Here is a 15,302-nt window from a genome sequence, read left to right as displayed (position 1 = left end):
ACATTGGATCATTCAGAGATCCTCACTGAACTTCTGGAGTGAGTTTGCTGCACTGAAAGTAAAGGGGCCAAATAATATTGCACGCCCCACTTTTCAGATTTTTATTTGTTAAAAAAGTTTAAATTATCCAATAAATGTTGTTCCACTTCACGATTGTGTCCCACTTGTTGTTGATTCTTGACAAAAAAATTAAATTTCATATCTTTATGTTTGAAGCCTGAAATGTGGCGAAAGGTTGCAGGATTCAAGGGGGCCGAATACTTTTGCAAGGCACTGTATATCTGATGTTGGTAGATTGTTTTCTTCTTGGAGATGAAATGCATGTGTGGCAGCTTTATATAGCCTATATTTTTTTTAATAGCGTTTTGACAGTTGCCGTTATATTTTCGGAATCAAAGCACCGTATACCGGAACAGCGTTCCGGTCCTGAATCTTATACCGGAACTGCGGTCCGGCCCTGAACGTTATGCCGGAACTGTGTTCCTGACCGTTCCCGCCCACTTTCACCCCTGGTCGTAACCCAGGGACTATCTGTAGATATTTTTAAAAAGAGTGGTTTTGGTACAGTACATCAGCCGATAGCACACAGCTAGGTGATGGAATCTGTATCGTTAATTACTATCTAAACGACCAGCTTGGCCTCACAACACTCAGTCATGCTAGCGTTGTTATCTTAGATTGTAAAAACGCGATCTTAACATGGCAACATATTCCATCTGAAATCCGATTGGACCATAAAAAATACAAACCCGACAACCGCGCGACTGGATTGTCCAAGGCCATTTTGCATCCTTGCGCCGCGCTTTCATCAGAACGCGTCCTCGGTTAATGACTCCGGCACACCGCCTTGTGTTATAATGAACGTTTAAAAAGAAAAACAACAGGCGTAAAATATGGAAGAAAAAAAACACCCTTCGCATTCAAGCGACATCCCAAAGGAGAACATTTGCTTTAATTATCTCTCCGAGAGAAATTAATGACCTCCGGCTCGGCTTTGCGGCCTGTAAAGGACGACACGGGTTGTCGGCAGTCAGATTAAAGGCAAATAAATAACACGCTGGCAGCGTGTTAATATTAAAGAGCTTCTATAAAGCAACGTACGGCAGGGGAATATATCACAGGGACGAGCTGGCGGTGGCTTTAAATGCCATGACGAATGGTGGAGGGCCGTGCGGCGAGATGATTTACCGCACGGACAAACGCGGCATACGTCTCGCCGGCTCGAGTGTCTGGCCACTGATTTGGCTGCCCATCGAAGCACGGAGTACTGAACTTTAACATGAAATATTAATAGCACGGTCCAGCGAAGAAGATGGACATACAGTTTTACTCAGTTGTGCCGTTTTTAACTCATTCTCTGCTCTTGACAGCCATCGGTGTCTGAGCCCTTTGAACTGGTGTTCGGCCATTCCTTACTAGGCGGCGAAACCTCCTACACCAGGCATGTCCAAAGTCCGGCCCGGGGGCCAAATGCGGCCCGTGGTCAAATTTCATCCGGCCCCCAGCATCTGTCATAAAATCAATAACGTCTGGCCCGCACACAGACTTAATAAATTGATCAGCAGTACTGCTACCAGCACATGAAGTAGCTTACACACTAAATGCTGCTCCTCATTGACCCACTAAAAGGCAGCAGCAATCTAAGCACCAGTACCCCGTGTGACCCGTTTCTCCCAATTTTCTAAAATGGCGACAATCAACAATAAAAAAATTGACTGCGACGGCCGACTCGCAAAGGATAGTTAGAAATTGGACGATTGCTTCACTAAAATACGCAACAACTGTGTCTGCCTCATTTGCAAAGACACACAGTCGCTGTTTTTAAAGAGTTCAATGTGAGGCGATATTACCAAACAAGACACGTTGACATGTAAGACAAGATTACAGGGAAGGTACGTGGCGAGAAATTGAAGCTAGTTTAATTTTATAGCAGCAGTATTCCTCAAGAGCCCGATGCCACAAAGGCTAGTTGCAAGATTGTTGAAATTATTATTTTTTTTTTTAAAAAATACCGTATTGGCCCGAATATAAGAGTGTTTTTTTGCATTGAAATAAGACTGAAAAAGAGGAGGTCATCTTATATTCGCAGTCTAGACATTATACCCATTCTTGACGCTAGGTGGCGCCAGATATCATTGAAGCGATGTTCTGTCATGACAGATCTCATCTACTCGCCCCATTCGCGACGCTAGATGGCGCCAGATATCATTGAAGCGATGTTCTGTTTCTTTTTAGTTGAACCAGTTTGCATTTTTTTAATGCAATGTTTTTCCTTATTCAGATTTGTTTCAAGACTACAGTTACAGTTAGACTTCACTTTGATGGTTAATGCAGTTATTGCTATTTTGTTGTTTTATCACAATAGATTAGTTTATTTACATTTCAAAAACCAGAAGCCATTCATTGACGAATGTGATTGCATTTAGGTTTACATATTTAAATGTTCAGATATTAAGATTTGAATGAAGCAAAATAATATGCTTTTTCTCTCAAATATATTGTTATAATCATTTGTTTCAGATGTACTGTATTTTCTGTATAAAAATTAATTTTGTGTTCAAAAAGTCCTTTTCCAAACTTGAGTCTTGTAAAAGAGGGGGTCGTCTTATAATCAGGGCCGTCTTATATTCGGGCCAATACGGTAATAAAGCAAATGTGACACACAGAATCGCTTGGTAGAATTTGCTTAAATATATTGTTCTACGTAAAGGACGTCAGCCAATGTCGGCCTCTCACATTTTTACCAGACCAAATCTGGCCCCCTTTGCAAAAAGTTTGGACACCCCTGATTTAGTCAATACCAAAAGTTAATCTCAATACTTTGTTATGTACCCTTTGCTGGCAATAACGGAGGCTAAATGTTTTCTGTAACTCTTCACAAGGTTTTCACACACCGTTGCTGGTATTTTGGCCCATTCCTCCATGCAGATCTCCTCTAGAGCAGTGATGTTTTGGGGCTGTCGTTGGGCAACACGGACTTTCAATTCCCCCCGCAGATTTTCTACGATGTTGAGACCTGGAGACTGGCTAGGCCACTCCAGGACCTTGAAATGCTTCTTACGAAGCCACTCATTTGTTGCCCTGGCTCACTGTCATGCTGAAAGACCCAGCCACATTGCATCTTCAATGCCCTTGCAGATGGAAGGAGATTTTCACTCAAAATCTCTCGATACATGGCCCCCTTCATTCTTTCCTTGCAGAAAAACAGCCCCAAAGCATGATGTTTCCACCCCCATGCTTCATAGTGGGTATGGTGCAATTCAGTATTCTTTTTACTCCAAACACGAGAACCTGCGTTTTACCAAAAAGTTCTATTTTGGTTTCATCTGACCATAACACATTCTTCCAGTCCTCTTCTAGATCATCCAAATGCTCTCTAGCGAACCGCAAACGGGCCTGGACGTGTACTTTCTTCAGCAGGGGGACACGTCTGGCAGTGCAGGATTTGAGTCCCTGGCGGCGCATTATGTTCCTGATAGTAGCCTTTGTTACTGTGGTCCCAGCTCTCTGTAGGTCATTCACTAGGTCCCCCCGTGCGGTTCTGGGATTTTTGCTCCCCGTTCTTGTTATAATTTTGACAACACGGAGTGAGGAGGGAGTTGAAAGTCAGTGTTGCCCAATGACAGCCCCAAAACATCACTGCTCTAGAGGAGATCTGCATGGACAAATGGGCCAAAATTCCAGCAACAGTTTGTGAAAAGCTTGTGAAGAGTTACAGAAAACGTTTGGCCTCCGTTATTGCCAACAAAGGGTACATAACGAAGTATTGTGATGAACTTTTCTTCCGCAAACACAACATTTACTTCCACTGTTACGCAGATGACACCCAGCTCTACATCGCCTCAAAACCAACCACCTCCCTCCCACCTTCTTCCCTCACCCTCTGCTTAGATGACATTACCTCCTGGTTCTCTAACTTCCCCCTACTCAACAGCTCCAAAACAGAAGTCCTCCTAGTTGGAACCACCGCAATGCTCTCTAAGGTCCGAAAGTTCTCTATTACCATCAACAATTTACCGATCTGTCCTTCATCTCAGGTTAAGAGTCTGGGTGTCATCCTCGACAGCACACTTTCCTTCCGGTCACATATCAACAGCATCACCAGATCAGCCTATTTCCACTTTCGCAACATTTCTCGCCTTCTTTCCTTCTCTCACCCGCCATACCGCTTCCACCCTGGTCTGTAATCTAATAACCTCCTAGCTCGATTATTGCAACTCACTGCTCTTCGGTCTCCCTAACAAGTCCCTCCAGAAACCGCAGCTCCTCCAGAACTCAGCAGCATGCCTCATCACTCGTACCCCCGCAACTCATCACATCACCCCCATCCTCCGCCAACTTCACTGGCTTCCCATCAAACACAGAATCAATTACAAGATCGTCTTCATCACCTTCAAAATACTCCATGGCCTGGCCCCTCCCTATCTTTGCAATCTTCTCCGTCCAAACAATCCAACCTGTTCACTTCGCCATACCACTATTCTTCCCCTCTCCGTCCCCCGTGTCCGCCTCTCCACCTTTGGTTCCAGAGCTTTTAGTCAGCGCGCCCCCCCAGCTCTGGAACTCCCTAACCCCTGATCTTCGGCATATCTACCCTATCACTTTTCAAACACCAGTTCGCTCTTTCCTACCCACCATAACCCCTAGCTCTGTTATATTTTTACTTCTTTTTATTGTGCTTTTAATTTTTTATCCTTTTAATACCTTTTTATCGTACTGTGTTTCCATGTCTCGTGTGAAGTGTCTTTGTGTGTTTTGAAAAGTGCTCTAGAAATAAAATGTATTGTTATTATTATTAACTTTTGGTATAGACCAAATACGTTTTTTCCACCATGATTGCAAATAAATTCTTTAAAAATCAAACAATGTGATTTTCTGTTTGTTTTTTTTTTCCCCCACATTCTGTCTCTCATGGTTAAGGTTTAGTCATGTTGACAACTACAGTCCTCTCTAATATTTTCAAGTGGGAGAACTTGCACAATTTAGTGGTTGACTAAATACTTATTTGCCCCACTGTATAGTTTATACATACAGTGAGGAGCAGAAGTATTTCCACCCCTTGTGATTCTGCAAGTTCACCCACTTAGAAAATAGGTAGAGGTCCGAAATTTCAATCATAGATGCATTTCCATTTATAGAGACATAATCTGACACATGCATATTGGACAATTTTGAAAGTTGGCTAAATTGGGGGTCTCAGAGCGGAACTTCAAGTTACCTGAGTGTTTTCCGCCATATATATATGTATACACATATATACGTATATAAATATGTATATATGGAAAAAAGTTTTTCATTTACAGGTAGTGCCCGGGTTACGAACGAGTTCCCTTCCCACGCTAGCGACATAAACTGAATTTCTGCGTAAATTGGAATTAACCTTTCAAGGTACCCCAAAATAACTATCAAAAACTCCCAAAGTATTGTATTTTGTTTGATGATGGTTCATACACTGCCCTCTGGTGGCAGAGTTGAGTCTAGCTGCACTGTTACCTTTTGACTGAGGAGCAGGAACTCTCGTTTGACATGGATAAAGAACAGCTGTGCTCTTGTTTGGCCCACGTAAGTTTTTTCAGCTAATATATGTCTGTGTGTATTTATGTTTTACACATTTAAAAAGGTTAGCTATACAAATATGTTTAAATTGTCCAAAGAATGAAAAGCAAGGCTGCACTTACTGCGTCTAAAGTGAGGAGGATTGTCGTTGACGTCACTCAGCCTGACGGTTACGGTGGTGGTCCCAGACAGGCCCCCGAGGTGCCCCCCCATATCTCGCGCCTGGAGCACCACCACGTATTCCTCCTGGGTCTCGCGATCCATGTTGGGCATGGCGGTCCGCAGCACGCCTGACCACAGAAAGACGGAGGGACCGGAGTCGGCGCGGACACGTCACTCGCGATCAACGTCAAACTTCGTCAGCCGGGACAATGCGCAGCGTGACTGCGGGCTAAATGTGCTCTTGCAATTATTCGCAGCGGACATTGTGATCGGTTCACCCCGGACACTTGGAAAAAAAATAATTCATTTCATGATAGATCAGAAAGTATTTTACCAAAATATTTTCATGTTTTCAAGAATACAAAAATATGAAAACCCAAAATTTGTGAAGAATGGGAAATGTCGAGCATTTCAGCAAAATATGTTACTTTCCAAATGCAACACCACTCGCTAAAAAAATTACTTTTTTATGTTACATGCTTACAAAACTGCGTTTTACATGTAAATCGCTTAATTTGTTCAAAGCCTCACTAAAAACCACATTAAATTTTATAACAAAGGTGGAGTTGATCCGGGAGGTGACTAGGCTGCAAACAAGAGCAGCCGTCAACTGATAGTGAGGTCTATGGATTACGAGATTAACTTCGTAGTATTAGTACGAAAGAGAAGTACAATTCGTAGAATTTATAATTATATTTTTTTAATTAGGAAGTCCTCTAGTCAACAATCACAACATATTTTTCATATGTAATTCTTCACTGACCTGTCTGAGGATCAACGGAGAAATAATCTTGTCCTTCGGTGATGGCGTAGACTAGCTGGGCGCTGTTTCCGTACGTGGGGTCATCGGCGTCCTTGGCCGTCACTTGGATGACTGACGTGCCTTAGGCGGAAGGTCGGAGGTCAGACATGCATTAACATTACCATTTTTCACTCATCCAGGAGATTAATATCAAACTGATGTAGATCCATATGTTGAGGATGTTAAGAGGCTCGAACGTACGATAAAGCTTAGCTAGCACGCACCTATCATAGCGTTAATGTTGTGAGTAGAATGTTTTTTTTTGCACAGCAGGGAAGTGGATTAAGCGTTTCAGGTGTCGAAGCTAATCTAATAGCTGCATTGTTTGGACTTCTAAAGAGCAATGCTTTTTATTCAACCTGTTTCTGAATGAAACGTTTTCAAGAGAATGCGCAAAGGCTTGATAATGGCTCTTTAATGGATGTTGAAATTTTGAAAATGTATCATACATTTGACATTACCTCACTGGATGCTATTGAAGCTGACAAAGTAATGGTAAAGCTCGTCTTAGTCATTTTGTTATTTTTTTATTTCTTAATTTTCTAAATGTTTATACCATGGACTATAAATACATATATATTCATTTTTCTACTCAAATCATAATACTATTGTTGCGTAATCAATATTTATATTACTTCAACAAAATGAAAAAAATTAAATAAAAATGAATTTAAAAACACAAAAGCATAACATTCCAATAAAAAAAGTTCTATAATAGAAAATTATAGGATAAAATGTAAATTAATCAAAATTTAAATATTTAATTGTGAATTACGACTAAATAATAAATAAAAATAAAAATAAGAAAAATAAAAATGAAATAAATCAAAATTTTAATATTTAATTGTGAATCATGACTAAATAATACATATAAAACAATTTTAAAAATAATGAATAAAAATCAAAAAATAAATAGAAATTTAAATAAATATTTAATTGTTATTTATGAATAAATAATACAAATAAAACAAAATTAAAAGTATGAATAAAATCAAATATAAAATAATCCAAATTTAAATATTTAATTGTGACATATGAATAAATAATATAAATGAAATATAAAATTTTAAAAAATGAAAAAAAAAAAAAAATAGTCACAATTTAGATAAATATTTAATTGTGAATCAGGAAAAATAATTAATATAAGTAAAACTTAAAAAAAAAAAAAAAAAAAAAAGAATAAAAATCAAATGTAAAAAATAAAGAAAATTCAAATATATAATTGTGAATTTTTAATAAATAATACATATAAAACAAATTTTAAAAAATAAATAAAAATCTAATTTAAAAAATCAAAATTTAAACATTTAACTGTGATTTATGAATAAATTAATACATATAAAACATAAAAAAATTAAAAAAACAACAACAACAAAATAAAAATGTAAATATTTAATTATGAATTATGAATAATAAACACACAACATAAAATTAAAACGAAATTAATAAAAAAAATAGATACAGAATAAAAAGCATATAATAAGAAAAATTAAAAAATATTTTATGATTAAATAACAAATAAATACAATTTAAAAGTAAATCATGAAGAAATAAATAAAGAAAAAAGAATCAAACGTCCATCGCCTTCAGTGACTAGAGGAAAAAAATGTCAGAAATATGAACACTGAAACTGTTTTATATATGTTTATGCAGTGTATTGTATTTAACACTGTTTCTTTTTATTGTGCTGTAAACTGTAATTTTAATACTGTGATTTTTTTTTTTTTTTGTCAAGGCACCACTGATGAAAACTTTATAAATGTGCATTACCCCTTTGAAAATGAAATAAACCAATACCTATGTTGGCCATTTCTGGCACTGTGGCGATGTAAGGCTCTCCGGGGAAGACTGGCGGGTTATCGTTGATGTCCTGCACTCGTATGATGAACTGCGAGGAAGGCTCCAGCGCGCGACCAGTCTGCCTGTCGGTGGCGGTGGCGGTCAGGCGGTACTGGTCCTTCTCCTCGCGGTCCAGAGACTTTGTGACGTGGATGTTGCCCGTGTTGCTGTCGATGACAAACACCGAGCCAACTCCTTCGCCCTCCAGCGTGTACTTGGTTCTCCCGTCGCCTCGGTCCATGTCCGTGTGCAGCTAGTGAACCGAAAACATGTTTAAAACATGATATTTATGACTTTCTAACATGAACGACATAAATATTAAACTCATCGGATGCCATCAACGGCGCAAGATGTCCAATGCATCGTGCGAATAAGCTCTAACAGCCCCCTGTCAAAAAGGATTGGACATCTTGGCAACTAATCAGTCAGCAAATAAACTAGTTTAATGGTTGATAAATCATTTAGTGACATTAAAATGGCACGAGATCTGCTGTTGTTCTCACAGAGTACTGCAGCCTCCTGGATCTTTCTTCTCCAACCTTGTCAGTCCTTTGCCAAGTGTTCTTAGTGGTTCAGGTCGATCCTAGAGCTCTTCAAGGAGGGTTTCAGAGTTTCCTTACAATGTGTTTTTTGTGCCACCTTGTGCTCATTTCCCACTTTTTAGTTTGCCAAAGTAGACTTGTTTTGTTAATCATGTACAGGACATTCTGGTCACATGACCAGTCCATCTCAGCTGGGCCTCAGCAAGCAAGGCAGAGATACTGGGCAGATTGGACTTGCTGAGGACTTCAGTGTTAGGACCTTTGTCCTGCCATTTGATCCTCAACAATTTTCATCGACAGTGTTGGAGGCTGTCTTTCAAGTCCTCCGCGTGTATGCTTTTAATTCAGGTGAGACGGCTAGACTGGATTGTTAAATGAAGACTGGAGGCAATAGATCAATACTGCGCAATTAGAATTTCAGAAATTTCTGGGTGCATTTAGTTACAGAACAAGCCGCGTAGATGTAAGAGCACACTAAACAGATAGCTGAGCCTTCCTTATATACAAATAAGGAGGTGTGTTGGTGATTAACTCTTCCTGCGGATCTTGCAAAATAGGTCAGGAGCCTTGCTGGTTGGCAGTTAAAAGTCTATCATTATCTGAGGCAAAACTAACTATCAGCAGTTTCAGTGAAAAACAACTGGTCATGCTTGGAAGCATATCAGAAGAATTCATTAAGTGAGATGCAAACGTAAACAGCCAAGATGGAGATGGTTTAGTTTTCTGGCATTGCACTGGTAGACTGTCCAGGTTTCACCACAAAGGCAAAAGAGTTGGTAGTACGCCTAATAGACCTTAACTTTTGTCTCTTACCTGAGGCCACTCTTCGGCTACATTGAGTCATGTAGACTGCCAAATGCCACACTGGCTTTTGCAGATCCTGCTATTAATTTGGTCATCTAGCACAGCACGAGACAGAGTACTTTCCAAGGTATGTAAACTTGTCAACTGCTGCGAGCTTTTAGTTTTTCACATGGATGGTGGGAAACCTGAGTCCATTCATATTTTTAATCATAAGGGGTCATGTCTTTGTCTGTCCCCCACCTAGGACCTGTTTGCCATGGGTGACCCTCCCAGGGGCTTAAAGCCCCAGACAACATAGCTCCTAGGATCATTGGGACATGCAAACCCCTCCATCACGATAAGGTGATGACTCAAGGAGGGGCACCTCCAAATCCGAGACCATGATCCTCAGACGGAAAAGGGTGATATGCCCTCTCCGGGTCGGGGATGAGATCCTGTCCCAAGTGGAGGAGTTCAAGTATCTTGGGGTCTTGTTCACGAGTGAGAGTAGGAGGGAGCGGGAGATGACAGGCGATCGGTTCAGCGTCTGCAGTGATGCGGGCTTTGCACCGGTCTGTAGTGGTGAAGTATGACCTGAGCCGAAAGGCGAAGCTCTCGATTTACCAGTTGATCTACGTTCCTACCCTCACCTATGGTCACGAGCTGTGGGTCGTGACCAAAAGAACAAGATCCCGGATGCAAGCGGCCGAACTGAGTTTCCTCCGCAGGGTGTCCGGGCTCTCACTTTGAGATAGGGTGAGAAGCTCGGTCGTCCGGGAGGGGCCGCTACTCCGCGCATTGAGAGGTGGCTTGGGCATCTGGCTCTGATGCCTCCTGGACGCCTCCCTGGAGAGGTGTTCCAGGCATGTCCCACCGGCGGGGGACCCCGGGGATGACCCAGGACACACTGGAGGGACCATGTCTCTCGGCTGGCCTGGGAACGCATTGGGATCCCACCGGAGGAGCTGGTTGAAGTGTCTGGGGAGAGGGAAGTCTGGGCTTCCCTGCTAAAGCTGCTGCCCCCGCGACCTGACCCTGGATTAAGCGGCAGATGATGGGTGTATGGATGAATGGATGGACATGGATGGTGGGCTCAGTGTACGGTTTTCCAGGAACAGGTTGGTACAGGACTTCAATTTCTTTGTAATGATGTCTCGGCCAAAGTTGTTGCATGCTGACGAGAAAAAGTCCATACTGGCTTGTAGTTCCTCATTTGAACTGGCAACCAGAGCACAGTCATCAGCAAACAGCAGTTCACAAACTGTGACTTCCTCCACTTTGGATTTTGCTTGTAGGCTATGCAGATTGAATAAACCTCTATCAAAACGAAAGATGAGGTTTATGCCAGTGCTGTTGTTCTGGCATGAGTCGTGCAGCATGCCAGAGAACATCATGCTGAAGAGTGTTGTTGCTAGGACGCAGCCTTGTTTCACCCCGTTTGTAACTGAAGATTAGTACTAAGTGGTAATGTAGTTTCCAAACTATATTTCCACACAAACACACATTGAGGTACCATTTAGCTTAGCAAGGAGAGTATGAGAGTCATTTTTCGAGAGCCCCAGAGCTCGCAAAACTTTTAAATAGCACATTTCTCAAGGTTTCATTGGCCATGATTTGCGTGTTTCTGTCCGCCAAAACAGCATAATAGCACCGATATAAGTAAGCCTGCAACTCTGCTATTGAAAGCGTTGTTGACATGAGCGTGGCGGCGCTGTGAAAACAAAACAAGTCTCTTTTTTGAGCCTTGCCACTCAGCGAAAATTCACTCAAGACTTTCCGCTCTGTCCAAAAAGTCCCCTCCCACATACACAATGAATGGGTTGCCGCTGAACCCTTCACAATAGGCTGCTGCTAGTGTGAAATGACCTTTAAACATTATATTCTAGCCCCATGCATCATTTCACCTTTCTGTTTGACCCTTCCCTCACTCAGCCACGCCCCCTTTACGCCCGCAAACCGGGGCCCCCTAGAGGCCCAGGTGCCACGGCATCCCCCCTAAGGTCCGCCCCTGGTGTAAAGAGTTAAAAAGTATGATGTAATCACAAAGAGCACGGCAATAAAGTATTATGTGGAGCTTGTAGCGCACATCCAGCGCGATTATGTGACGTGCTCGGTCAGTCAATGAGAACACCATGATACCAGGTGTTTTGCATTTGTGTGTGCGCCCAACGCTAATGGGAGCGTACTGATGCGTGCGGCTCGTTAACTCCACCACACACAAACCGGTGAAGGTCTCATCAATGCGGATGCTTCAGAACATCCTACGTGCGACCGACAACAAATGCTCCATCTGCTCGCATCTGACAACATGCGTGTGAGGATGCTTGTCGGCTATGTATTTTTTTGCATGCGTAGTTTGGTGACGTCATGTTTTCATTTGGGCGCTACGTGACACATTGTAATTAGAGCTGTCCAATAATATCGGCTGATAAAACCCATTTAAAATAATATCGGAAAATATTGGTGTCAGTTTTGCGCCAGAATGTATGCTGGGTTATTAATTAATGCCAGGCCCGCAGCCTGAAAGCGAGTTATGTCATTGTTTTAGACGATTAGTGGACGCTAGCTAATGCATGCTAACCGTTTGTATAGGTGTTATTGCTGTATTAGCAGCTGACTATAATCACGGATTTACGTTGCTGTGAATATATCAGAGTTAGAGACTGATTTATTTCAATTTTAAACATGGGCTTTTGACAGTTGCCGTCATATTTTCGGGATCAAAGCCCCGTTCCGGCTCCGAATCGTTTACCGGAACGGCCCACTTTCACCCCTGCTTTTAAGGCATTTATGGGTCACTCCCTGTTGATTTTGAGGCATTAACGGTTCACTTCCTGTTGATTTTGGATTACTGGAAAGGACGTGACTCAAGAATGTCCTGAGGAACAGCTCAATAATGGTGGCAAAACACAACTCCTGTTCAAGATAAAATTGTTTCCTACAAACGATATGAGGAGAAACAAAGACTATGAGAATAATATTGTAATATTACGGGAATAAAGTCATACATTTTAATTAGGGCTGTCAAACGATTAAAAATTTTAATCGAGTTAATTACAGCTTAAAAATTAATTAATTGTAATTAATCGCAATTCAAACCATCTATATAATATGACATTTTTCTGTAAGTTATTGTTGGAATGGAAAGATAAGACACAAGATGGATATATACATTCAACATATGTACATACAGTAAGTACTGTATTTGTTTATTATAACAATAAATCAACAAGATGGCATTAACATTATTAACATTCTGTTAAAGCGATCTATGGATAGAAAGACTTGTAGCTCTTAAAAGATAAATATTAGTACAAGTTATAGAAATTTTATATTAAAACTCCTCTTAATGTTTTCGTTTTAGTAAAATCTAAAATTTTCAATCAAAAAATAAACTAGTAGCCCACCATTGTTGATCTCAATAATTGGTGCTGAAGCCCATAAAATCAGTCTCACCCAAACGCCAGCAGAAGGCGACAAAACTCCAAAAACCACAAGTAACAGGTGGACATTGCACTGTGCTTTCATTTTAATCTGTTTGAGCGGGGCATGTGCGTTAATTGCGTCGAATATTTAACGTGATTAATTTAAAAATTAATTACCACCCGTTAATGCGATAATAATGACAGCCCTAATTTTAATTAGAATTGTCCGATACTATTGGCTAATACGATCATTTAAACATAGCGGAAAATATTGGTATGGGTTGTGTGCCGGTATGTAAGGTCGGTTATAAATTAATGTTCAAGCCAGCAGTCAGTATGAGCTAGTGTAACCTATAACTCTGTCTAAATAAAGATGCTTGGGTTTTGTTAACTGAGGGAAAGACCCTAATTACTTACGGTGCACAAACAAAAATCAGCGATAAAAGAAAAATAATGAATTATAAACTCATCACATATAACTACTGCATCACCAGAAAGAAATAGTCTCTAAGAAAAGTAATAAAACACATAATAATAATTAAAAATCTGTGCAAAAGCCCAGCAAAATGCATCTTGAGAATTGTCATTGCATTAGCATGTCCTATGATTGCATCCTTGTATTTGTAATGTTTTGGTCGCCCCCTAATGGCTCAAGTATAATTGTGATTTGTGTTATTCCTTTTATTTAATTAGACATATTGGCTCAATTCATTTTATTTACATGGGACATTGTTAAATTGTTAGGTTTTTCATTAATAAAGCATCCAGTAGGGCATCACAATTAATGCTGCAACGATTAATCGATTACCTCAAGTAATTCGATAAGAAAAAGTTTCGAAACAAGTTTTGCTGCTTCGAGTATTCATGTAATTAGAATGGCGTTGTAATGGTTTGTTTTCAAGTGTTTGCATTTAGTTTTATTGATTTGAGTGGATAGACTGCCCTCTAGTGGCAGCAGTGAATATGACATAACTCATTTAAAATGGCTGAATCCAGCTGCTCCCTGTTAAAACCAACATAAGGTAAGTTTTTGTTTGAGTGAATTTTTTTTTAAGCATTCGTAATTGAGTTTATAGGTATATTTAGCTATTTTATTTTGTGTGGAAATACGTGTTTGAACGTAATTGAGTTTATAGGTATATTTAGCTATTTAGTTTTGTGTGGAAATACGTGTTTGAATGATTTAATAAGAGCATTGTTAAAAAAAAAAAAAAAAAGGCACTCAAACATGTACATTCAAAGCCAGAAAATTTGAGAAAAAAATAGTTCTCAACAAAAATCAGGCCTTTAGTATGTTCTTTCTTAGCTAATAACTTAATGGTGAACTACAAAACAAAAATACATGTAGAAAGTTCCTTATTTTTCTTGGATTTTTTTTTTTTTCAAACATGACACATATAATAATAAAATAAAAATTGTAGGTTGAGTTGCTTTGTGGCTCGGCCGAGAGCCCAGTGCGTGCGAGCGTGCAGAAGTGGCAAGGCCGCGACGAGATTAGTCAGCGGCCGCGCGTTTCGACCGGGATCCTTGGCCGTCCTTCCGCCCCGGGGCCACATGCGCTCATCATAATCTCACCAAGCTTACTCACAAGCCTCCGCATATTTACTCGCAAGTCATGAGCTCATCATATGGAACTGCAACCAGGATGCCCTTCAATAGCGTGTGGAAAACCTCCGCCAAAGCTCAGCTACACCATATATGACGATACACCGTCATTGGTGGTGAACAGAGGCGCTGTAAATCACTCATAGCAGGGTGTTGCTGAGGATTTTTTTTCCCCATCCAAAAACAGCCGTTTCGATCCAAATTTGTCATGCCTGCGCTTTTTCTGCATACAGGCAGTACTCATGCATGCTGGATTACTCACGTACTACTACTAGGCTACTACAAAGACAGCGTTCTATTTCACCTACAGTGTGTTTTAGTGTTTTTGTATTGAAAATAAAAGCGCCCGTGTATTATAATGCAAATCCCGCAGCTAGGCGGCGCAATGACACACAAACACATTTGAAAACTAAAAGGTCACAGGTAGGGTTGTTCCGATCATGTTTTTTTGCTCCCGATCCGATCCCGATCGTTTTAGTTTGAGTATCTGCCGATCCCGATATTTCCCGATCCGATTGCTTTTTTTTGCTCCCGATTCAATTCCAATCATTCCCGATAAGTTTTCCCGATCATATACATTTTGGCAAT

General features: G+C 40.5%; 1 protein-coding gene across 3 annotated transcripts in view; it reads right to left on the bottom strand.

Moving 5' to 3' along the window:
• Nucleotides 1-15,302, bottom strand: part of LOC130919114 (cadherin-24-like) — a 113,695-nt gene that overhangs the window by 27,539 nt on the left and 70,854 nt on the right. For all 3 annotated transcript variants that reach the window (XM_057841550.1, XM_057841549.1, XM_057841548.1), the window contains exons 3-5: nucleotides 8,318-8,612; nucleotides 6,482-6,601; nucleotides 5,679-5,846 (exon numbers count right to left, since the gene is read on the bottom strand). In XM_057841550.1, the coding sequence (XP_057697533.1) occupies nucleotides 5,679-5,846; nucleotides 6,482-6,601; nucleotides 8,318-8,612 (583 nt within the window). The remainder of the gene's footprint in view (nucleotides 1-5,678; nucleotides 5,847-6,481; nucleotides 6,602-8,317; nucleotides 8,613-15,302) is intronic.

This window comes from Corythoichthys intestinalis, chromosome 7 (genome assembly GCF_030265065.1).
Source record: "Corythoichthys intestinalis isolate RoL2023-P3 chromosome 7, ASM3026506v1, whole genome shotgun sequence".
Lineage (NCBI taxonomy): Eukaryota > Metazoa > Chordata > Actinopteri > Syngnathiformes > Syngnathidae > Corythoichthys > Corythoichthys intestinalis.
The sequence above is the reverse complement of the archived record's forward strand: the minus strand, read 5'-3'. Positions and strand labels throughout refer to the sequence as shown.